Genomic DNA, 24944 nt, shown 5'->3' on the forward strand with positions numbered 1-24944 from the left:
ACCAAATTTAGGCTAACGAAGGCAACCAATATTAGGTAGTGGTACAAACACAATACAGACTATAAGCAAGTCTTATAAGTAGTAACAAATGTACAGGTTGCACTACGCACCCATGTAGCCATATTGTAAAGGGACGGATTAAGATTTTCCGGTACCGGTTTAAAAAAGAGCGCGGGTCTAAGCACAACAAAAGAAAAGGGGGTTATTAAACTCGCAACGTCCGTGATATGACCTCTTAAATAATACGATTTGACGTCAAACATTTTGGTTCATAGATGTCTCGTCAAGCGCGGTTTGAAGAACGAAAATAAAGTAAACAAAGTAAAAAGATTCCTTTTTAGATTCACAAATCTTATTATCATAAGAATATCACTTTCTTTTATCAATATGCTTCATTCCAAGACTTTTACGATCCCATACTAAAGTAAAATAAAGTGCTAATTTGATATATACACTTTCTTTGAGCAGTTCGCCACGAACTAAAGTTATTTTCCATATGATCGTTCTCTAAAACAACCCCCTAATCGGAACTCCTTAAATCTGAAACCTGAATTGTTCCTTATTTCGATAAGGATCTTTAGTGAAACAAAACGCAGTTCTTTCGTTCAAGCAAAATACTTAAATCAAAACTTAATTTTCAACAATAACAAAAGTTTATTTAATGTTAATTAAAGTAACTTTTGCAAATCATCATTATCAGAACATTAATTTTTAATTTGAACAAAACCCAATACTTCATTGAACCTAACCAACCCTCAAAATTTAGTATAAACTTCAACTAAGCTTCAATTGTTAATTAATGGTTAAAGAACTTCACCTCAACACGAAGTTTTATCGGAAATTTAAAATCCACTAAAGAAAGTTAAATAAAACCGAATTCATTTCAAGAAACTTAATTAAACCTGAATATCTAACAAAAAATTTAACAGTTTCTTAAAAATCTGTGTATAAGAACAACTCTGCTGGGAGATAAAGCACCTCAAATGCAAAACGGATGTTTTTTAAATTAGCCACAACATTTAGATCTTTATTTCTAGCAAGTAATGTAGTGTCGTCAAAATGTATGATTCCAGAGGCATCTTCCAAAACATTTGTGCAAAATCGGAAAAATAAGAGGTGGTCCTTTTTGAGATTCCGAAATTGTATTTTCTTAATATTTGTAATAGCAAAACGGCAAGTTTTGTAACAGCATTCGTATATTTCTCATATTCAAACCAAACAGCAATTTCCTCAAAGATTCATATTGTTGTATCCTCATTATGAAGTGATAAATAAATTCTTCTCCGTTCTTTGTTAATATTTAGATTAAAGCTCTGATATATTCTTTTATCTTTCATGCGCTGTAAAATTAAGAATACAGTTATTCCTAGTTTCTCATGTTTGACTACCTAGTTTTAACCCTTAAGACTTTTTACTTGTAATATCGACTAAAGTAGTTTTGCTTCATTATAAGATGTGGAATTGCTGGGCTATTTAAACTGAACAGGTTCTACGCAACTCGTTGAAATTGCTTCGCGCCGGCTCTGGGGCTGTATGTCACTGATATTGTGTTGTCTTTATATGGTAGAGCTTAATTTTTGAATTCTGAGATATAGGATAACTTAGCAACTATTTATTCCGCTCAGCTACTTCGCAAACTACTGCTATATATCATTTTACCTCGACAAATAACAATAAAATCCGGAAGCTATAACTGCCTATAATTGCATAAAATCTGAAGATACGAAGGTACGTATTGCCTGTCTATAAATGGTTGTGCTGGTCACTTTTTAATGTGCAAAGGATAAACTAAGTACAACTTCCGTTGCTTGTGTTGGTAATCCTGCTAAACTATAAACTCATGAAAGTTGTTTGGTATCAAACACCTGCAGATATTTCTGTTTCGTGGTCCCCTACTTTTTCACACATAACATGTGTTCACTACGATAATCGTGTTTTGTGAAGAGCAATCTACAAATAGGCACTTGAAGAATGAGTTTTATCTAGTGTTAACCCTAAACGACGTAAGTGGCTGTCGAGTTAATAATTTTAGTTATATCTTGAAAATCTTCAGTTCATATCTTTCAAAAGTTGGGAAATGAAGTAAATAAGACTTTTTGGGTCTTTCTCGCTCGTTATATACCAAAGCGTTATTATGTAATAATAGAATTTTGTGAAGTAAAGTAACTTCGTAGACGTTGATGGAAAACAGTTAGCCTTTATGTATCCCTAGACTTTAGCGAATAGTCTCGTAGGTATTTTCTATACATGCCCGCAAATCATATACATTATTAACAGTATGATAACAGTAACTGTATGATTAATGCACCAGAAAATTGTGATTTGGCACACGAAATTATTTGTGACAACTGCAACATGCGGAGAATCTTAAACATACAAGAACTAAAAGCTACATTTATTATTAACCCTTGTACCACTAAAATAGTCAGTTTAGACCATGCATGGTGAACTAGATCTTAGGTTTTTTTAAAGCATTAAAACCAAATATTAGATATACAATATTAAGCCATAACATGAATAAAACGTATAAAAAGGAACTCAAATATTCTTAATCATATCATAAACATTCTTCTCATTATTCTGCATCTCCATCTTGTTTGCACCGTGTACAAATTACATTTATTGTTTTTGTACTATGTATGTACAGTACACACAAATTTAGTACAGGAATCACATTTTATAAAATGGTTTATGTCACTTCCTCGACATTGATGACATTGTCCCCGCTTTTGGGTTGCTGACGGTTTGGGACATTGATAAGTTATTTTTCTTCCTGTACTTTCTATTTGAATATTTACACTTTTTGGTATTCCCTTTCTGTCTTTTTCAATATTTGATGGTCTTCGATTTATTTCCGGTTGGATAAGTAACGTACCTATTTCCTATAAGAACATTTTCCTTCAACTTTTGGCAGAAATTTCCAACCCAATTAGGTCTTTTTTAGTTACATCGATTTTTTATTTCAAGTTATATTTTTGGCAAATCCTTTCTATTTTTACGAACAGTCCCAAATAATGTTAAATTTTTTGCGAGTTCTTCAGCTAATCGATAAAAAAATTGTCTGTAGTAATATTTGTCCTTGATTTTTTTCAGGTTTATTCCCAACTTATTCTAAGGACTTACTCTATCTATATATACTCCAGACTAAAGATCTATTCATACTTAGTTTGGTAGCTATTCTGTCGAAAATAGTTGGACATTTTTTTTAAACTTCTATTTCTGCTTTAGCACCCGACACTGTCTCAGATCGCCTGGTATTTTTTTTTACTTTGCAGCAATTTAAGTAATTTGAAAATAATTTATAGAATGGATTTAGCACAATTTAGAATACAACCACCGTGCTACATAATTTTTAGCAAAATATCCATAAATTCAAAATTGACAGCAGAATCCATCAAACAGACATTGAATCTTATCAATGTCAATTTGACAAAAGTAAAAATTTATAACCAAATCAAAGTGACGTTCAAAATCAACTTTTATATTATTAGAGATTTGAATGTTATATTTTGTAACTCCACACGAATCTTTTTATGTGGGGGTGTTATCTGTGGAGAAATAATCCATCTCAAGCTGTGCTTTATCACCAAACATCCTGAGGTTTGTGTTTGTATGAGAAACTCTAATGGGGATTTGCTTGGGTGGAAGTGCTTAGAACATCGTAAGACGGCTTAAGTGTAATCTTGTTGTTGCGTTTCATTACCTAACTGAAATTTGTGTATCACACTATGTTTTATCGGAACAAATATCGAACAGAAGGTGCAGAAGTGTGTATACAGGCTGTTATTTTCTCCAAAAACCAAAGCCAAAAAAAAGAATATGTTTGGCAATTCAAGATGTTAAATCTTTAATAAATCATTTTATATAAATGAATTCAATCCATAATCATTTACCTAATAGCCCATCTTATTGTTTTACATAATTTAACACCTTTAACTCAAATTCCATAAATATTAATCACATAATTTTATAGTGTTGTGATAATTCACGATTTCCGTTATAACGTCTCTAGGAATTCCTAGATTGAAAGTAGATAAGCACATTATGTCGAGAGTAGGAGAGTCTTATGACTCATTCGGTTTTCATGCCTTTAAAACTATTCCAACACTTGGCAGTGGGGCACAAATTTTTAAAGATCTATCGTGTTTTCGAATTGGAACCCGCCGCACCGCTCTCGGGCGTTTGTTTATAAGTCCATTAACGTGGTCGCTATGTGGCACCAGCACCGGCGAATTCCCGCATAAAATAGACACTTTACTGCTTCCAAGAAATACGGGTCATCATTTAATATTAACTCCCGACCGTTTCTCGCGTCGCAACGAGTGCCGCAGCCTATTTTGCGGTGATCGATGGCGTCCAATAATGTTCTCGAGATCTCACGATTCTATTAAATTTCCTTGTCGCACACAGTTGTAGATATACGTGTGCAGATTAAATGGTAGATATCAAGTAATTTGAAACTTTAACGAACGTTTATCAAGTTTTCGTACAAATATCCAAGTTTTAATTAGGTAATCCTTTTTAGTTCACTAACTGGGTGTATGCTAATTAGGTATCGAGGAATTTACCCCTTCCAGTTAACTCGTAGGTGAGGCGACTCGACCCAGGGGCAGCAAGATGTAGGTCGAAGGTCACGGCCAGCGTGCAGGTCAAGTTCAAGTTTGTCGAGATCGACATAACCCTGTGACCTTGATTTGCATCCGAAACTCGCAGGATTGAAACAAATTACAATGTTTCCAGATCATGTTGTCGATGCGAATCGCGTTGTTATTTGGGTTTTTTGGGGAAATCTAATAGTGTTGGAAACTATAATAGCACTTTGATGTTGGTTGTGCGATTCTATTTGAATTTTGGGAATTAAATTTTGTTTCAAATCATGTTTTAACTTATGGTCTTTTTGGAATTTGTACCTGTAATCAGTTATTTTGGATATTTCGAGTATTTAAATGGTTTATTGTTACAGGTCATGTTGCATCATGGGCTGAATATCGCATTTTGGATCGCTGAGCGGAGGCCTCATTAACATCAGGTGAGTAAGCACTCCAGAACATTCTTCGGAGATTTGTCAATTTAGTTACGCAGCGGCGCGGTACATAGAACCGTCTCGGTCTACCCATTTTGTGATTAGTGTGTGACCAAGAAAAAATGCCTAATTCGCCGAAATAACCCAAGAATAGTATTTGGTATTTTTTGAATAAAATAAGAAATTACAATTTTTGAATCACACTGACACTTACAATTTAAATTTCATCCAACAATAAACCCGACATTGTTATGCACGGCTTACTAACTTCTTCAAAACTTTTATACGTCAAAGCTTTCCGTAAAAATAAATAAATTCAAAACAATCAGCATCAATCTCTTTCCACATTTGACAGATTGCGAATGATTAGACAGTTTCGGCCGTGTAAATTTGTCATTCGATTAGAAAACGGTAAAAATCCGATGGCTGCACGATCGGCGAACAGTTTTTCGTGGACATAATTCGACCCCTCGGGCCCCTTTCGACCCCCACGGTCTAATTCCCGGTAAGTACCGTTCCCCTTTCGTTTGCCGTTCCATTACGTCACGCGATAACGCAAATCCGTACAAATTGCGTTCAGGTACGAGAATACGAACCGGTCTAATACCAACTGAATCCAGCACGTTGGTTGTTGGAATGAGTTTAGTTAATTTTCGGTGATCAATTTGCTTGCTGTTCCCCGCTTGCCTGTTTACTGGTTTTGCTCGCTTTTGCCTGCTGGGCAAGTTGGTTATACAAATATTCAGTTGGTGAACCGGTTTAATTCTGCTTTTATATCAAATATGGAGGTATTAATTATTTGATGGGTTTCACAATAGTTATAATGAGAAACTGAATTATTAACATTTATATAATTATTTATAAAACTTTTTGTTTTGCTACAATTGTTATATATACAAATTTTGAGTTACTATATGGTCATAATCTTATAAGGCAATAAATATCATCTATAATCATAACCTCACGTATGTTATGTTTATAGTACGGTGTGGATGCAGGAAATCCTAAAAGAAAATTCATTTTTAACTAAATAAAGGTATCAAAAGATGTAAGGGTGTGAGCTCTGAAGATTTAGGTGATTATTCTTTGTGGGGGTGCTCCATCATGATGACACTCGAGGTCCATTCATACAATTCATACATTGCTACAACAACGCATCAATATTTCCTTTAATAATGTTAAGTATAACGCTGGAACCAAACTTCTGTAAAACGTCCCACAACGAATGATATGATTTGATGATATGATTTCAAATTATTTTGGTCTAAACAGTTTTTAAAGATTGATTTTTAAAGTAAAATTGTTTCCAATTATCAAAAAAATTTTATGAGTTTAAATTTTCACTAATATCAATTTTGGATTATGGGATATCGTTAAAAATCAGTTCTGCCCAAAATATTTTATTGCATAACAATAAAACCCTTCCTGGTAAACGTTTATTTCTCTATATACCTGACTTAAATTCTATTTCCGATGTTCAAGCAAAATTTTTTCTACCATTTTTTGCTCTGTATTTTGAATCACGAAAAGTCTGTCCACTGTAATCACAATGGCTACATATGAAAAAGAACAACAACGATTAAGCCAACTTATGGACGTGTGTTTGCGAGAGATGGAAGAGGAAAAAATCGACGAAGTATCGGAAAATCTTGCTGGCGAAGAGAATCCGGAAAATTCTTTTAGTGAATAGGATAGAGAACAAGAACCAACAGCAGGACCATATTTTATTGGAAAAGATGCTACAAAATGGCAAAACGATCCACGTTAAAATGTAAGAACGCATACCGAGAACATAATAATATTTGCCAGGACCAAAAGCTTTGCCTAAAAAGTATTAAGAATTATTTAGAAATTTGGAAGTATTTTTTCAACATAAATATAATAGCTTGCACCAATAAATATATTCAAAAACACAGAAAAGAACTACAGTAGAAAAATTGATACGAAGTTGGACTTCTTTATTTGGGTAGAGTGAAATCCAATCGGTTACACGTTGCAGATTTATGGAGCACAAGTAAAATACTGTTCTAACAGTACCATATGGAGCAATAAACATATCGAAGGAATCCAAGTTAAATCCAGATCTATAAAACAGTAATCATACCGCAGAAACTAGTCCAGAAACCTCAATAACAAAACATATACTGGAGACAACAGAGATGGCAAAGTAGTTGGCAGGACAATTATGTACCGAGAAAGGAGTGAGGAAATCAGAAGAATGTGTAAAATCGATAACATTAGTGACTGGACAAAGAAATAGTGTATGGAATGAACACATCAAGTGCATAATCCACGACAGAATAGTAAAGATCACGAGGATCAAACCACCAATGCGACGTAGGAGTATCGGAAGACCCTGTAAACGATGGAGTGAGAACCTCGCAATAGACTGAAACCAAGCAAAGAGACGAAGAAAAACAAGCTTGCATATAAGAAGGAAGAAGAAATGGAACAGGAATGGAATTATTTCGATTAGAGATGCGGAATGAAAGAGAATCAATCGATAGTTAGCTCTAGCATATCTACTATGTATACTACAAAATATAAAATAAAATATAAATATCTTTTGCACCATTTGAATATGTTACAGTCGACGAAAAATTAGAAAGATTTAGGGAACGATGTTCATTTCAGCAATACATTCCAACCAAGCCAAATAAATATGGAATTAAGATATTTGCTTTGGCTGATGCAAAGACATACTTCGCTTGCAACTTACAAGTGTACGTAGGCATTCACCCAAAGGTCTGTGCTTATGTAATTATTCTTCTCATGCTGTAGTAGTAAGGTTATGTAAGCCACCAAAAAATTCAAATAGAAATGTGACTACGAATATTTGGTTCACATCTCTGGATGCTCACGTGGGAAAAATCGTTGATAAGATTCGCCGTAGTGTTTACATCTTCAAAAGACTGCGAGATGTATGTGATTTGAAAACACTTAAAACATTTTACTATGGAATTGTTCAACCTATCTTACAGTATGGTATTCTTGCGTGGGGTTCGTCCGCTGGTCATCACCTACAAAAAGTAATTACAGCCCAAAAACTTGTTATGAAAGTAATGTTACATAAACCTCGTATCTATCCTTCTGTACTGTTGTTTGAAGAATCTGGTTTGATGACAGTAAAACAGTTGTATGTCACGACAGTCGTGATTAAGGCAGTTAACACTCAAAGGGATTTAACATTCCCATCCCATTGTTATTGTATGCGAACTGCATCTCACGGGCTTGCCATTGCAATTCGAACAAATAAATCAATAGCACAAAAACACTTTACTTTTTATTTGGCTAGGCTATACAATGAGTTTATTGAATTTCTAACATCAAAGAATTTGAATCAGCAAAACATTAATTTGAAACGGACAGCGAAAATGTGGGCTAGATAGCTCACTGAACCACAAATTGAGGACATTTTTCATATTATGGTTTAACAAATACTACTATTAAATAGTTGAGATTAGTGGTTATAATATATATATATTTTTTGTTTCTAATTAGTTTTCTTGTTTTTTTTTGTTTTCTTTTTTCTTGTTCTGTTAGTAAACCAACTCTATTAGGTACAGAGAGTTTTGTGTAAAGTTTTTTTTTAAGTAAGTTTTATAAATGGATCGATGAAGATTAACTAGAGAACGCCACACACAAACTGGCTCTGCAGTTTTGGTGGCTACTCCGGCTTGCGCCAGTTGCTATGTCTCTGTTCATGTACACGGTTTTTTTTTTATGGCATATTGCCGGGGTTAATTTTTTCTTTCTTTCGCACTTTATTTACGCCTATCTTTGATTTTTCTATTGTGTCTCTGTATTTTTGTTTTCTTAACGTAAATAAAGGTATATTATTATTATTATAATATTATTATCAGAAGCTCTAATTAACACTATAACAACCAAATTTAACTTGAGCTATTTGGGGACCGTCAGAAAGAACAAACGCAAATTACTTGTGGAATTTGGTTCTGCCATGTACGGTTTTCATAAAAACGTTACTTTAGTTTCCTATATTTCTAAGGCCCACTTTTACCACCTGTTGATAAAGTTAACCGATAGATAAATTGGTTCTCTTAGGCCCGTTACTACCAAACCGTTGGCATCTATTAGATAAGCTAGCTATAAGATACCGCTAAACTAATAGTTTACGGAGTCGGCGGTCCTACCACCTCAAGTTATCTCACAGGTAGGAAATCTTTAAGATATCTATAGAATCTAGTGATTTTATTTCGGGTGAATTTTTAAGTTGGCAACCATACAGTCAAAAGACCTAATATTTTGACATTTCTAGTTTATTTTAACTCATTTCCGCTCATTCTAACGGTTCTAACGTCAAACGTCGTCATAAATACGTGTTTCAGCGATTATTATTTTATTCAAAATGGAAAATGACAATAAAAAGAAACGTAACGCAAATTATTCCAAACAAGAAATGGAACTACTAATTGATTTAATTATAGAAAAAAAAAACATAGTAGAAAATAAAAAAAGTGACGCCGTTCACTGGCAGGAAAAGCATCAAGTACGTACATCATTTTATTTAGTAATATGGAATAATGCTTCTATATCCGCTGTATTGCGTTATATAAAAAAAATGTTTTGTGGTTATTTTAGACATGGAGTGAAATAGCTCGGGCTATGACAGCCACTACAGGTATTGACCGGGATGTAAAAAGTGTCAAAGGAAAATATGATCAGATTAAAAAAGAAGTGAGGAAAAAGAATTCTAAGATACGCATGAATGCATTGAAGACCGGTGGGGGTCCTGTAGAAGATGTCTCCTTAACCCCTATTGAGGAAAAAGTGAAAGGTAAATTTACATTCGAATGATGTTAAAGTAGGTAAAAATGTTTATGCTTTAGGCCTCATACTATTATCGGTTGTTGGAATGCCATCAACATACGATTCAGATGTAATCACACATTCTGATTCCTTATTAACTGGGTTGGCGGTTACTGATGTAGAAGCAACAACTTCTACATCAGGCCTCTCACCTACTAGGAACGTTGTATTGGCTTCTACATCAGTAGATGCCAGAACACGTTAGTCGGAAGCAGAATGTGTGATTGAATGGAGCGCAACTGATGTCATTCCAATCGCTGGTGTAGAAGAGACAGCGGATACGCCACCACCACATGTAGAAAATAAAGAAAATTGGTCCTCTTGGACGCCTCAAAATTTAAAAAAGAGGAAAGCAAAAGTTTTGAATTCAGCTTCTAAACCAAGTAATTTATTCAATTATGTGTTAAATCATGTTAATACTTTATTATTATTAATAGAAACAGCCAATCAAAAAGTTCACAGTGAATTCAACAAGCTTACTGAAAAACGTGTGGAATTAACTGAATTGCTAATAAAACAAGCTAAAGAAGAACATGCCAAAAAAATGGAGCTCTTGGATCTTCAAATATTATTAAAAAAGAAAGAGGCTGGCTTATTATAAAGATTTTTTATTGTTTATTAGATAATATTCTTTATTTTTAAAAAATAATAATAAATATTCGTTTCTTAAAACAAATTATTTTATTGTAAATTTGCAAAATAATCAATAATTTCGTTCCTACGTGTTCTGTCTTCGTTGCCCCGTTCTGCCGGAAGATGATTATCCCATTCTTCAATCTCCTCCTCATTGGGTGGTAGATCGTCTTTCATATTAATACACATGTTGTGTATTACCGCTGTAGCGACAATTAGAGGCTGCACTCTATAAATAATGAGAGTAATATACATGACTGATTATTTCAGTATAAGGAAATGGAATACCTTTCAATTGAAATTCTTAGTTCCAACCGCAGCACTTGGAACCTTCTTTTCCATGTGCCATATTGGCGTTCAACAACATTTCTTGTTCTAATTTGAGACTCATTGTAGAGTCTTTCCGCTTCCCGCTGTGGTTGGTCTATCGGTACCAACAAATAATTCCTACAGCAATATAAATAAACAAAAACATGTATTACAACATTTTATATTTTATTACTTGTTTTGGTATCCACCATCTCCTAATAAAAGTCCGTTTCGAAACTGGCCAATTTCTAAACGGTGTTTAAGGCAACTATTATTAAAAATTGTTTGATCATGCGTTGATCCTGGCCACCTGGCTACAATATCTAAAATACGCATATTGGCATCCGACACAGTTTGCACATTAATGGAAAAATAACCTTTTCGGTTTCTAAAATTTTCTGCAAATTCTCCGCCTACAATATTAATCATGTTGACGTTATTTACTTACAATAAAAATCAAAAGTTAATATTGACATACCTGGGGATTGAATACGGACATGGGTACAATCAATTGCACCAATCACACACGGAAATCGTGCAATATCATAAAATTCCCTTTGGGCAGTAATTATTTCTTCACCCTCCGGCATTTTACAATACCTTGGCCTTAAATTGGCAATGGCACAGCTGACGTCGTGCACTACCGTAGATGCCAATTGTACACTCACTCCAGCAAAATCTGCAATGGCCAACAACATGTTGCCTGTTGCATAAAACCTTAACGTCAGCAACAATCGATTTGCAGGAGGTACAGCGTTATTGCTAAAATATTGATGTAAATGTTGGCACATTAAATTATAACAATTTTATTAAATTACTTACGTCATGGATGGCGGTTTAATTACTTCCTCTATTTCGTGGAGAAGAAAATAAAAAGTCTCCTTGGAAAGACGGAATCTTTTCACAAATTCCCCATCTGAATGTCTATTGAGATGGTTTAATCGTCTTCGTATTATTCGTTCGCTTCTTATAGGAAATAACTCGTTTATTTCCTCGAAAATCATTTCTTCATCTCCAACATCCATAAAATTAGCCATTTTTTAATATCACTGAACACGTGTACCGTTACAACACTCCGCGTATTCTGTTTGTGAGGTTAGGTTTCCTCGTTTATCTATTAGATACCAACTTAACCCGGACCGAATCCACTGGTTATGGTTAAAGCAAAAGTTATCTCTGAGCTAAGGTTAACTATAAGATAAATACAGTGATAGTAACCGATTTTTACGTTATCTTTTAGATAACGCTAACTATAACTTTAACTATGAGTGGTAGTAACGGGCCTTAGGCTCGTTACTACCATCTTCTGGTTAAGCTATCTATGAGATTATTACTATGGATACGGCTACTTCACGCGCTCTGATTGGCTAGTAGATGGGTTTATCTATAAGATAAATTTAACTAAAACATGGTAGTAATGGACCTTAGCCAATGAGAACACTCAAACCAGCTGTAACCATGGTAATTATCTATCGGATAAATTTATCAAGAGGTGGTAAAAGTGGGCCTAAAAGAAATAAGAATGTTCTATTATTATCAGGTTTGAACCATGATGAGAAAATGTATGAAGATGCTGGTAAGCATGACATGATAATGTGCTGCTTATAATTGTGCAAGGAATACGCCAAGGTGGCCAATGTTATCTTGCTAAATACAGCCGCAATTTCGTCGAAGAGAATTTTTCCAAAATTTATCTCTTGCTCTAGTAAAAGACTGTCTTTGCTAACGTATGGAACAACGTATTCCAATCAAGTCCAAAACCAATCAAATTCAGAATACAAGAGATTCTAAAGCTTGATGTAAGAACACCAACCGCAAACATCCTCGAATGTAAGAGTAACAATGGTGTAAAGAATCGTCCAACCAAATTTTCATGTAAAAGGTGCTTATATTTATTTGTGATGATACTGTTCCAGTTTGTTTCGAGTGTTTTGAAGAAATTAATCGTATTTTGTAGTTACATATAAACAATAATTTATTTAGTTACAATACCGTATTTTCTCGAATCTAATCCGCACCTTTTTTAGAAATCTTATATGCTCTAAAATCAAATGCATATTATAATCGGATGCGGATTAGATCAGATTAGGTCGCAGTCGTGTAGTTGAAATTTGGAAATAGTAAAATAAAATACTTGTAGTCTTTCGGGAAGTCTTTGGATTTCGGAATGGTGTTTCTTCTCCATATTAACAACGGCGGCAATGTTTCCCCATCACCAGATTCACTTTTACTTGCAATTTTTCCCAACCACTCGTTCCTAAAGAAATTTCTCTCTAGTGTGTAATCGGGAGGCATATCTAGATATATTGCTATTTCGTCGGTATTCGCAGTTTGAGACAAATTGAAATTTTCTTGAAAATCATTTTTAGGAGCTTTTAGCAAATTATAGTTCTGCGTCCAATTTTTGCTAGCATTAAAATTTTTTTGTCCAATATTCAATGAATTTCCTGTTTTTATCGTTTCCTTACGAACTAAATAGTAACTTATATTTAGTCCCTCTTTTCATCTTTCTTGAAAGAACCGGAAAACTGCCTCGTCACTTTCATGAAATCATCTCTTCTTTGACCCAGTAAATTTTTTGTACGATGCCTCACTGTCTGCAATAGCTGTCTTGTGTTTGCGCCACAGCCGAACGTTACTCTCATTAACGTCAAAAATTGTACCAGCTTTTCCTTCTTTTAACGCCAACTCTGAAAGGAGAATCTTTTCAATAATTATGCATACAATAGGTTCGACCTACTACAAGAGCAATGTATGTATTGAATCCGTGTTAGACATTACTATTTGTTTTTAAAATTATATTTATTATACAATACTTAATAAAACTTTTATTACAATAGATTTGACGGTTTCTTGTTGATCTCGAAGTAAATAAAAATTGCCCACACTTTTTTAAAATAGTTACAGATCTTCATAACTTCTGATATTGGCTACTTCAGATTCTATTTGGAACACCCTTATTCTTTCCAATTCAACTTTTTCTGAATAAAAGTAAGATCATTTTTTATCCATGTCTCTTACGATTTTGCTCCACTTCTTTAGCTAAATGTATTACTTTAGTGAAAAGAGAGGACAGCATAGAGCATGTTCAACTTGTCTTACATATGTTACGGTTTGTTGACATGGTTTCACTGCGAAACCCGTGTGTTCTTCTTTTGAATGAAAACAAATCCAGTTCAAATTGAGCTACGACGAAGAGCTTGCGAATTTCTTCTAGTAGAGACTCAGAAATATATAAAAATGAAGAAGGAGAATTGCTCAGGAACGTGTTTTGAGTGATAGCGATTTAATGAATTGAAGAACTATAAAAAGCCTATAAATATACCACATATACACATTGCAAACTGAAAATATACAAGTCATAATTCGGAAACATAGTGATTTTTAGCTGTTTGTATTATAAGTAATGAGTGTGGAGGTCAAAATAAAAATGTTTTTAATCAGTATGATGAGCTAACTGCGCTAATTCATTAAAAAGGGTCCCTTAAAATATTCCTAGAATATCTTAGGCAATATGGTTATGATCTGAAACATAAGAAAAATACACAAGCTTGGAGGGAAACAAAAATTGACAGATGCACTAATAAGAAAACTGACTACATATTATGCCTTGGCTATTTGCAGAAATAGTCCGTACAGAAAATATGAAAAAAGCGACATGAACATCTAAATCATCAGTACTATCCGCTGGAACTGAGAGTTGGTACGAGTGGCAAAAGGCCAAGGACAGTAGAATCTAACAGGACTGCTACATCCATTGTTCTGACAACCTGCCCGCAAACTACGTCACACCATTTTCCACGCCCAGCTGTTGTTATGGTCTATGCGTTTGCTGTGTATTTTTATAGGTTATATCCTAGACGTATTCATATTATTTTTGAAGTTTTATGTTTTTAGACGTATTAATGTCTATCATATAACCTCTAAAAACGCAGACAGTTACCAGGCGTGGCAAATAGTGTGACGTAGAGTGCGGAAAACCAATCCCTAGTGGACTACAAAAATACAATGGATGTAGCAGTCCTGTTAGATTCTACAGTCCTTGGCAAAAGGCTAAATCTACTGGTTTGGATCATTTATTGAAGCATCCTCTATCACATCATTCCAGATGTACAAAAACATGTACTGGCAGTTTATGAAGATCTATCTCAAGATAATTTGCTAGTTGGTTGCAAATTTTGTTATGGGCAAGCAAGCCAAAATATAAGCCGATAAAATGGATGAACACCGAATCATTTGGCAACACCGACCTTGTAAATCGCTGTCCACAGAAGCTTGGAAAGCACGGAAAGAACAGCTGGCGATGGAAAGTTCATTTTATGAAGAAACGGAAGGTTATTAAACGAAATTCTAGAATGTCCAAAGTGAAACAAGTCGCGCCGTAACCTTCCCTAAGACGATTGCTATTTGCAGGCCATTCTGAAAAATTTTGGAAATTGTGACTATACATTTTTATAATATAAAACATGAGTAAACAGTAGTAAATGAACAAAATGTTTGAAATTAATTGCATCTTAATAAAAATCTTGAAAACGCACTTATTTTTGCACGTAATTGTATCTCCCCCTTTAAAGACATGAATACAGATCATGAGGAGATCAGGTTGCATATTATGAGTTTTAGAGATGTCTCTTCTTAAACTATCGGATTAAGAAGTCATAGGAGAATCTTCCCTAATATTATTCACAACTGAGGTACCTATATAAAATTTCGAAAAAATGTAAGAAATTTTCAAGCTAACCTCATTTTCAATCCAAGAATATCTCAATCTAACCTCATAAGCAATCTAATCAATCAACATTCAGAACATCAAAATGTGATTGTTTTACATAATGTTATTATTTCGAACTAAATTATTTCAAAATAGGAATGTCTCAACCTAACCACATTAATTATTCCTGAATATCTCGATCCAATATCATAAGTTCACAACATAACCTTATCCTCATTTTCAGTTACAACTCTTTTAACTTTTTGCAAATTAAAATCAATTGCAATTTTGTGTTTGAGAAGAATAATTTTTCAAAAAACGCGAATATTTCAACACAAATCGTATTTGCAGCACAAATCAACACAAGCATAACACAATAAAATGTTGTTTGTAAAATTTTGATGCGTATTCCCAGTATTTATGTGTTGTCGCTGTTCTCTGTTTAACACTTAATTAGTCAAGTGAACACAAGTGGATCTTGCTTGTAGGCAATATGTATCTTGCGCATGCCTAACTTGGTGTAGGTGGGAGGTGCTTTGTCTATATTTAAAATAACTCCAAACCACGATAATACGCGTACTTGATACATACTCCTCACGCGATGTATTTGACCCCACGCGACTTTTTAAGACTTCAAGAATTTCGGAAACTTTCGAGTAGGATAAAGTTCATCATCGCAAATGCCTCAATTTTAATAACGCAAATTTCTTCTAATATTATAATAAACTGACTGAATTTGTATCATTGTTTTTTATTTAAATTAAGTTATAAAGTGTACGAAAATACTTTACGTACTTTCAGGGATTGCCATCTATTTTAGTTTCTGTTTATATTTTTAGAGTGTGATGTAGCGGTTCGATTACAAGCGGAATGGGGACTATGCGTAATTTCAAAAATAGTACTATAATGTATACAAATTCATGAATAATGTATTATTATTCTCAGGGCCGTTCTTTGCAACTTCTTAATAATTTATTCGGTTAATAATCTCTAGAAGTCTAGAAGGTAATTGCGTAAGGTTAAAGATGATATTAATCTTTTTTTTTGTTGGATGTGTATTTATAGTGATGTACAGATAATTTAGGAGGTTTTATTTTGCATATTTAAAAATGAATTGAAATCGAACCACTTCGATTGCGATAAAGAATGCTGCCTGGTCGTAAGATGGTCATAAATAGTGTAAGTGTGAGCTATTAAATTGATTAGGTTAGAATTATAGGAAGCTTTATTGATTGATTTTATGATTCTTTCAAAATAATGAATCATACTTTGAGGATTGAGTGGATACTCGATCAACAGATTCAAACTCAAATTCCTACCATTAATAAAATTTAGTGATGATGAAGAACAAATTGGTGAATGGGAATTCAATGAAACTATTTGTATGAAAAGCAGTATAATTTTACCCTGTTGTTAGGTTCTGTAAGCATCAACAATTGACCAATTTTTAGATTTTTGGTCCTTTAGGGAGTTTTGCTAACCATTTTGTAAATGTAAACAAAAATCAACATAAAATGTTGATTACTAACTAAATTTTGATTTGAATTTAATTAAGCCAACAGATTAATAGCTTTTTGACCTAGTTAGACGATAAACTTGTAGATGTTATTTATCAACCAAGATCTTTTCTCTCATCATTTTCAAGTAAACAAATACTTTGCATACGCACTTATGCAATGTAGAGAGATAAGTGAGCATTTTCTTCAAGCATATGGTGTCGACAGAATTAATACCCGGTTTCTATAACAATCATTATGAATTTTAGAGCTATTTATAACTAGGTATGAAGATGTGTAAGCTATTTACTTAAAATGAAATCTCAAGGTACCTCTATAGGAATGTGCTTGTGTTGCTATCCTGTATTGTTTAGGAAAAGGTGTTCATCCTTCGTGCTGGAAGACTGTTTGGTAATTCCGTTAACAAATTTTTCTATTTATACTAATATTAGACTGACAGTTTCAAAAGTGGTAATTGTGTAAGTTTTTCTTACACAATTAGATTGGAGAAAAATTAATTAATAAACCTCTCCATACGTAAGCATCATCGCTTTCTTTTCTTTACCCAAACACGTGGGTCGTAGTCCAAATTGACTAAGTTCAGTATTCTTTTTCTTCAATTTTTGTCCAAGCCTGCATGTTTTTTAGCCACTCTGCCTGGCCTCCTCTTCTTCTTTCAACACATTCGCTGCCACTTTGAATGATGTTATAAACCTAGTAGAGTGATAAATTAATAACTTTTTTGCAATATATATAACTCCTCTCTGTATCTTGATGATTGACACCAGATATGTTTTTGTTGTACTACAGAACTGCTTCTGATTCTGAATCTCCAAATTCCGTAGATTTCCTCCTTCCATTTTCCTCTTTGGATAATGTACTTTATAGTACATTATTCTTACGAAGATTAGTCCTTATGTTCCAATACAGCAAGTTTCGTACAAATTTGCAAATTTGAGTGCAATACAAATACAATCTGAAATGTAGTTACAAATACTGAAACAAAATACGGTGTTCCTCCGTTAACCATTTTAATTCTTCATTTGTTGCAAGCACTTCACCGCAACTTCCTTGGACTTTACATCTCTTTATCTTAGAATATTTTAAAGCTGCCTTTTCATCTGAAGATTGCTTAGATGGTAATGTATTAAACATTTCTTTCCTATTTCTGCACATGCAAAGGAACAATTTCACCTACATTCCCATTTAATCGGCATTATAAGGCGCAATTGCAATTCTCTTCGATTTGTCTAGCTGGTTTTTCTGAAACAACCATACCTTTTAACACAGACTTCTTCATGGCTAAATACCAGAGCCTATAAAACCATCAATGGTGTAGTGAATTTTGAATGGGCTTCCTGCAAGTTAATTTAGCTGAGTAGGAAAAATAGTTTTCTCTATATTTCTAAGACTTTCCATGCTCTTTTCATAAGAGCAAATATACGACAACATCCAAAAACCTGCAGTATTTTGTGGAAACACAGAAGATTGATTTCACTTTCTCTTGGCATCGTTGTAACAATACAGCAGACTTGCAAAGTTCAATGGAAGTTATGACTCATTAAAAATTGGGGGACTTCGGTTTTCAAAGTCATTAACCTGAATTTGAATTAATAACAACACCTTGATAAGTTGAATCTTAGGTTTTCTTGGATTTAGTACAAGATCCGACTGACAGATTCTAAAAAATTATAATAACGTTGCATCATTCTCGTAAAGTTTGCAATGTGTGCTGGGCTCTCCTTCATTTCTGCGATGCGACTTTTTTAGACACGGCTTCGGAATGTCGTACGCAGAAAGTACAGAATGCTTTCCACAGACTTGTCTATCGTTTAAAAGGTATGGTCATGTGTCACATAAATTGTAAAATATATGCTGCGTGGTTGAATACGCCTTGTAGAAATTCGTAACTTCCTTATCAACATTCTTCCATAAAGTTTTTATATTGAGATAATAAAATATCTTTTAATATAGACGTTTTTAACAAAAATACAATTTACTCCTAATTTAATCAAAAATAATGATGTGAGAAAGAAAAAGTATTGTGCAACCTTTATTATTAAATACATAAAAATAAAAAAATCTTTTTTATATAAATTTACCAAATTCATGTTATTGTTTATATTTACTGTATTAACCGATAACCATTGTTACAACGAATCCCATCCATTTTTTTTTAATTATCTGCTTTAAACTGTTGTTTGGAATTTGGAATTGTAACAGTTATTTATTGATCGGTCTTTGAAATGTTAAATAAATTTGTGAATTTATTTTACTTTGAGAGACATACAATTAATTCGATTTTATTGTCCTGTTGTATATTGGTGCAGATACAAATCGTGTCGTTTCGGATTTGTGTTTGTACGGGCCGAGTCGTAATAAATGTAAAAACTGTCCAATGTGGCGCGAATAATGGCATAAAAAGCTGTCGAAAATTGTTAATGACTAAGTTTATAGGTTTATTAAAAATAGCAACAATATGAGACTGATTATATACATCATTGGTATTGGATTGTTTACACCAAGTTAGCATTTCTTATTTTCTATTCCGCCTCTTGCACATACGCACCGAAGCAAAATTATGCGCCTTTGTTCTTCATTCCCTAACGTGCCGTAAGAGATGCAAAGTGAAAGTCTCTACGGGAAGTCTTCTCTACGTTCGCGGTGAATTCTTGTTTGGGGAAATAGACGATGAGACAGAGAAAGATATAGATGAGTCAACGAACTGTTGCGTTCGTCGCTTTTAACGTTCTTACGCTAAGTGTTCGTTTTTTACTAAGTGTAGCGTTTACACAAAGCATTTCTCTCTAATGATTAGGACAAACGGGCATCTATTTAACAAGCCAAGTTAACGTGATGAACGAACATTCTACTAAATTAAGATTTACTTCATTTGGATTTCTTTTAACTAAAGGATATCTTAAAGTTTTTTGATAAGATTAATAAATTTGAAATAAAAAAAGAATGTGCAGTGAGAGCTTTTAAAACGCTTTTCCGGCTATGAGCGCCATCTATTGCGCGGCCAGTAAAACTAATTTCTCGTTTAATAAACGTTAACTACATACTTCGTTTTAAAAGCTTATCATCATGATTTAATGCTACTTTAAGAAGATAATTTTTAACGTTAAATCATTTTGGAAATTACGTTAAGTGCGATTTAATTAATTTAGTGTTTGATATATATTTTTTTGTAGAGCGGTGGAGTTGCAATGGACAAAGAAAATGGAAAGAGCAGCGAAGGTGGTACAGGCTCCAGCAAGCTCTCCAATCCTACAGATCCAACGGCCTTGCTTGACGCAGCTAGTCTCTTCGGTAAGTTAAGATGTTTCATAATTCGTAAAAACCATAAAGTTAACAATAAAGGTAAACAATTTATATGATTTTCTAAATCTAAACTTGTAGTGGTCATTACTCTATATACTAGGAGTGCAGTCAAACGTCCAATATTAGATATTTTAACCTATATCTCAAAATAGGAGGTGAGAATAAAATTATAGGCCGCAATCTACAAACTTTAATAATCAGGAAACTTCTGACGAAGAAGTTTATGGTTTAATCACCACTTCTATTTCAAGTTGCAAAGTAGATGACCTTTTTTCTTTAAGAATCAAAAACCTTTTAATTAATTGAAGATGAATCCAATGTACTAGTTAATTATCTCGAAAATTGTTTTTAAGAAAGCACTTACTATAAGATAATTGTAGCTGTGGTTACTTTTTTTAAGCTAATAGATTGCGTTAACTCTAAGTATAAGTGGTAGCAGTGAACGTTAATGGGAGAATGTGAAAACACTAATTAAGAAGATTTTGTTCCTTTGGAAAAACTTTGGCATACACTTTTCCAAGCTTAAACTTCTATAGAAAAAAAGGCAAAATAAGCTAATGAAAATTCGATTTTAGTCCTTTAACCTCTTTTATGGCTTAATCAAATTAGAAGGCAGGAAAAGCCCTAAAGAAGTTGACTGGCTTTAGTAGCCTCCATTTTAATTTCTTTTGCCGTCTTGTTTGTATAAATATTAAAAAATAGAAGACAAGTTTTACTTTTATAAACTATACTAGGCGTGACAAAATTAATGTCGTATTATGAATGTGTCATAATTTTTAGAAATGATGTCAAATAGCATTGTACTTTGACATTTATGTTGTCCACAAATAGAGAATTTGTTGACAAGAATTTATACACACCTGAATTATTGTTACTGCTTATTTCACCAATTTCCGGTTTGTTGCTTTAACGTAGCGTGAATTTTGTAGTAGTTTTCTTATGCCATGTGCGCGGGCAGTTAAGCGTTTTTAAGCGTCTCATCTAAACTGGGCCCACTACAGATCTCGCAAGATGTGGCCGGTCCCGTAATGCTCGTTTGGACGAGAATATTGCTGCTGTGACCGAGGACGTCCGAGAGAGTCCACAAACTTAGCAATCAGTAGACGTTCGTTGCGTCCAATTTTGGTGAAAGACTTTAAGATGTTTTCGTATAAAGTTCAAACCGTTCACCAATTGCTGTCTGCTAACTGTCAAGTGAGGTTAACTTACTCCCATGCTCTGTTAAATCTGGTGCAAGATGACGATAATTTCGTTTTTAAAATCATATTGAGCAATTAAGCCCATTTTCATTTAAGCGGTTATGTGATGTTTTAAATAAGGTTCTACTTTTATCTAATAAACAAACTCCTGATTATGGTTTTATGGTTCCGAATTGCATGATTGATAATAACTTGGTTTTGAAGAGGTTTCAAGTCTTAATTCCTACATGGATGTGAAACATTTTCTTCTCTCAACAATACACATGATTAACAGTATTACATAAGATATGATGTTAAGAATTACATAATTTCCCTTTACCACCATTGTAATCAGAAACATAATTATGTGTAATAGATGCCTGTAGCTGTAAACAATCTTGACATTTAGTAATCATATATCACTGGGTTTATGTTTTACAAAAACAATGATAGCTAGAAAGATCCCCCATACATTGTTCTGACGTTTTCTTAGCATAAGACCTTATGATCTGGTTCTTTTCAAACTTGTGATAAAAAGAAGATTAAAAAAGAATTCTCCATTTTGATTTTAACATTCATACTTATAAACTGCAGATAATACAATAACTGAAGTAGAACGATCATCAGTTGCATTTAGAATTTTGTCAGCAAATCTACGTAAAGTTTCATACATTTATGTTTTTGACATGAAATATTCGAATTTTATGCTAATTTTGTGCATTGATCAATTAAAATGAGCTTTTCTGATATTGGAATCTTACTGGTTTTAGTAATACAAGATTTTAATTACTTTATATGCTTGGCTACTTCGGCTTCTATTAAGTTGGTCCTGATTTGTTTCACCAAAACTTTAACTTTCAAAATAGACTTGAAAGAAAGTTCCTCGAAGTACTTTTTTTTGTTTCATATGGGTTTAATTAAAAAATCTACATCAGTTTAGCTTCGGTTTACGTGTTAACAAAAGTAACGGTTTTTTGGTTTTCAGTTTAACTCCTGGCGATTGAAAAATTGTCAGTGAACAGTAAGAAAAGAAAGTGTTTCAGCAAAACTTTAACTTTAAAAATAGACTTGAAAGAAAGTTCTTCGAAGTGTTTTTTTTGTTTCACATAGATTTAATTAAAAAATATACATCAGATTAGCTTTGGTTAACATTTTAAGTAAAGTAACGGTGTTTTGGTTTTCAGTTTAACTCCTAGCGATTAAAAAATTGTCTGAAAAGTTTTAATAAATCATAATAAGAAAAAAACTATTTAATCTAATTATGTTGTACTATAAAAGATGAATGATTTGAAACTATGAATGCGCTTCATAATCGAATTTAAGCATCTAAAACTATAATAAACATTTTACGTAATGTTAAAGTTATTTGCGCCTTGAAATTCTTAACAAATTGACTTGGTTTTTCCCATAGAACATTGGTAACCAAAAGTCCTTCACTTTATTTTTATCCATTTTGGATTTTCGTATTTGCAGCATAAACATTTAGCATTATGTGTTTGAAAGTACCTCTCATTTTTTGGCTATCGCTTTTAAGATTTGCTAATCTGCATCCACAATACACTATTAGTGGGTTAATAACAGAAACAACAACGAATAATTCACCATTTGCAACAACTAACATAGGTTTCAAATTCTTAACATTTGATGTTCCTCAAAACGTTGGCCTCTTATATTATCTTTTGGATTATATGTTGACCAAAAGGTTGCACTTCTCTATCAAGCAACCATACCGTTTAACATTTATGGAATTTAAGCAACATTAGTTCTAAAAGCATTTTATCACCTGTTTTGACTAGAAGCATTCCAAATCTCTTACGGCCAACCGCACTATTTGTATTTGAAGTCACGAATGTGTGCAGTAATAAATCATTGTGGCAGGTAGGTAAACATCTCGTAGCATGAAACTCTTGCATGGGATTGGTCTAAATCGGTAAACATGCCCGAATGGGTGCGACCTTCGTTCGGGTTAGAAATGTAAATAAAAGGCGCGAACGCATTGGGAAAGACATTCATAACTTTTGTTCCTTTGTCGAACGCAGTTCATATTTTGAGATTATTATTTGTCTTTATAAAGACAGCTGCAATGTATTTATTATGGCTACTCCTATAAAGAAACGTTCCAAATTAAGTGTATTGGATAAGGAAAGAATTATGAGGATTTTTAAAGCTCATAAAAAAGAACATCCTTTTGCCTCAACTGTGAATAGTGTGCAATTCACTATGAACGTAGCAGGTAATGTATATTTTAATTACTTTATGCACCAAGGGTTTTACTTGGAAGCCGAAAATCTAAGCGCTTCCGAGTAAATCGCCTGAGGCGCCAAGTTTATTTCATCATATACGGCTACAAATTATTCATATTGGGATAAATTATTATAATACTTTTAATGCTTTTACAGAAGTCAGTGAACGAACTGTATACAAGATTTTAAAGGAATTTAAGGACAATGAAGTATTTTCTCCACCGAAAAAGTACCATCGAAGGAGAAGTATTTTAGATTTCATTATTTATTTCTTTTTAATATATGAATTTTACACTAAAATGTTTTTTTATTTTAATGTATTTCTAACCCTTTCTTAACTTTGTGACGCTGATTCACGGCTGAATATTGAAAATGATTGTAATCATGTAAATTTTGTAGAAAATAGGGATTTAAAAAAAACTGATAAAAGCTGTATTAATATTTTAAAATGTATTGCAAAATAGAATATTATTCATGAATGTTTCAAATAAATATTTCTTCGATTAAGTATAATTTTCTTGCATTACTAACGTCGTTGCTGTGAGTTATTTGAATATTTTGAATAATTTTTTCAAAAATCTTCAATCCATTTTAATTTGTTTATAATCTGAGGTTTGTTATTGAGTTAGGTAGGGTGTGGGCGGTTTCACACTCAAGTCTCAGACCATAATTAACATCTAACCTATAATCAAGTGGAATAGTTAATTGCAATCAAAAAGAATTTGTTTTTTTGAAAATTATTTACCCAGCTCAATTATTAATTCTTGTTTCTTTTCAGCTTATTGGCCACGAGGTGACGCAAATTCAGCAAACGCAGCTAGTTTGTTCGCAGCAAGTACCGCTGCTGCAGCCGGCGGCAGTGCCCCATACGGCCTTCCACATCCTGCGATGCCCTTCGGGATGTTACCACCGACGCCAGGTCGTGGAGTGCCCGCTTTTCCGCCGCCTACATCATCGAGCCCGGCGACGGCGGCCGCCGCTGCCGCCGCTTACAACAATGCCTACACGAACACGCTCTCGGTGGCGGCAAGTCAAGCAGCCAGTCTCGGTATACCAGCAGCAAGTAAGTATAAATTTCAATAAAATTTTTATTTATGCAAATTTTAAGTCCGTGACGTTGACAGGTTACTAGTACCAACAAGGACGTATGTGTAAATCTGATTCCAAACGGGAGATATAATAAATATTCACCAGTCT

General features: G+C 33.5%; 3 protein-coding genes and 1 long non-coding RNA gene across 15 annotated transcripts in view; 3 read left to right on the plus strand and 1 right to left on the minus strand.

Moving 5' to 3' along the window:
• Nucleotides 1–24944, plus strand: part of LOC111429584 (bromodomain adjacent to zinc finger domain 2B toutatis) — an 89072-nt gene that overhangs the window by 41984 nt on the left and 22144 nt on the right. For all 10 annotated transcript variants that reach the window (XM_023065528.2, XM_023065535.2, XM_023065534.2 and 7 more), the window contains exons 2-4: nucleotides 4964–5029; nucleotides 20197–20314; nucleotides 24526–24810. In XM_023065528.2, the coding sequence (XP_022921296.2) occupies nucleotides 20212–20314; nucleotides 24526–24810 (388 nt within the window). In that variant the 5' untranslated portion in view covers nucleotides 4964–5029; nucleotides 20197–20211. The remainder of the gene's footprint in view (nucleotides 1–4963; nucleotides 5030–20196; nucleotides 20315–24525; nucleotides 24811–24944) is intronic.
• LOC139430621 (nuclear apoptosis-inducing factor 1-like) lies at nucleotides 9093–10470 on the plus strand. 3 transcript variants are annotated; one of them, XM_071197798.1, is made up of 5 exons: nucleotides 9093–9197; nucleotides 9373–9533; nucleotides 9626–9821; nucleotides 9874–10236; nucleotides 10291–10470. In XM_071197798.1, exons 2-4 carry the CDS (start codon nucleotides 9393–9395, stop codon nucleotides 10056–10058), a joined length of 522 nt encoding a protein of 173 aa, XP_071053899.1. In that variant the 5' UTR covers nucleotides 9093–9197; nucleotides 9373–9392; the 3' UTR covers nucleotides 10059–10236; nucleotides 10291–10470. The 3 variants fall into 3 exon arrangements, with proteins under 3 accessions (XP_071053899.1, XP_071053897.1, XP_071053898.1); XM_071197796.1 differs by having other exon boundaries at nucleotides 9258–9533; nucleotides 10291–10468; XM_071197797.1 differs by having other exon boundaries at nucleotides 9303–9533; nucleotides 10291–10468.
• On the minus strand, nucleotides 10445–11832 carry LOC111418137 (putative nuclease HARBI1). The gene is made up of 5 exons (XM_071197795.1): nucleotides 11618–11832; nucleotides 11274–11557; nucleotides 10989–11208; nucleotides 10775–10933; nucleotides 10445–10715 (listed from the first exon to the last, which is right to left on the minus strand). The coding sequence occupies exons 1-5, from the start codon at nucleotides 11830–11832 to the stop codon at nucleotides 10535–10537; spliced, it is 1059 nt and encodes a 352-aa protein (XP_071053896.1). The 3' UTR covers nucleotides 10445–10534.
• On the plus strand, nucleotides 22777–24047 carry LOC111429587 (uncharacterized). The gene is made up of 2 exons (XR_002708202.2): nucleotides 22777–23737; nucleotides 23904–24047. It is a non-coding gene; the product is annotated as an uncharacterized lncRNA (long non-coding RNA).

Source organism: Onthophagus taurus, chromosome 7, assembly GCF_036711975.1.
Source record: "Onthophagus taurus isolate NC chromosome 7, IU_Otau_3.0, whole genome shotgun sequence".
In the NCBI taxonomy this organism is placed as follows: Eukaryota; Metazoa; Arthropoda; class Insecta; order Coleoptera; family Scarabaeidae; genus Onthophagus; species Onthophagus taurus.

Bases quoted from the DNA above. Each gene is read 5' to 3' on its own strand.
- LOC139430621 (XM_071197798.1), top strand. From the start codon at position 9,393: ATGGAAAATGACAATAAAAAGAAACGTAACGCAAATTATTCCAAACAA. The intron at 9,534-9,625 runs GTACGTACATCA...TGGTTATTTTAG, and splicing joins ACTGGCAGGAAAAGCATCAA to ACATGGAGTGAAATAGCTCG. The intron at 9,822-9,873 runs GTAAATTTACAT...TTTATGCTTTAG, and splicing joins TATTGAGGAAAAAGTGAAAG to GCCTCATACTATTATCGGTT.
- LOC111418137 (XM_071197795.1), bottom strand. From the start codon at position 11,832: ATGGCTAATTTTATGGATGTTGGAGATGAAGAAATGATTTTCGAGGAA. The intron at 11,558-11,617 runs GTAAGTAATTTA...TCAATATTTTAG, and splicing joins ATTAAACCGCCATCCATGAC to CAATAACGCTGTACCTCCTG. The intron at 10,716-10,774 runs GTATTCCATTTC...CATTATTTATAG, and splicing joins CTAAGAATTTCAATTGAAAG to AGTGCAGCCTCTAATTGTCG.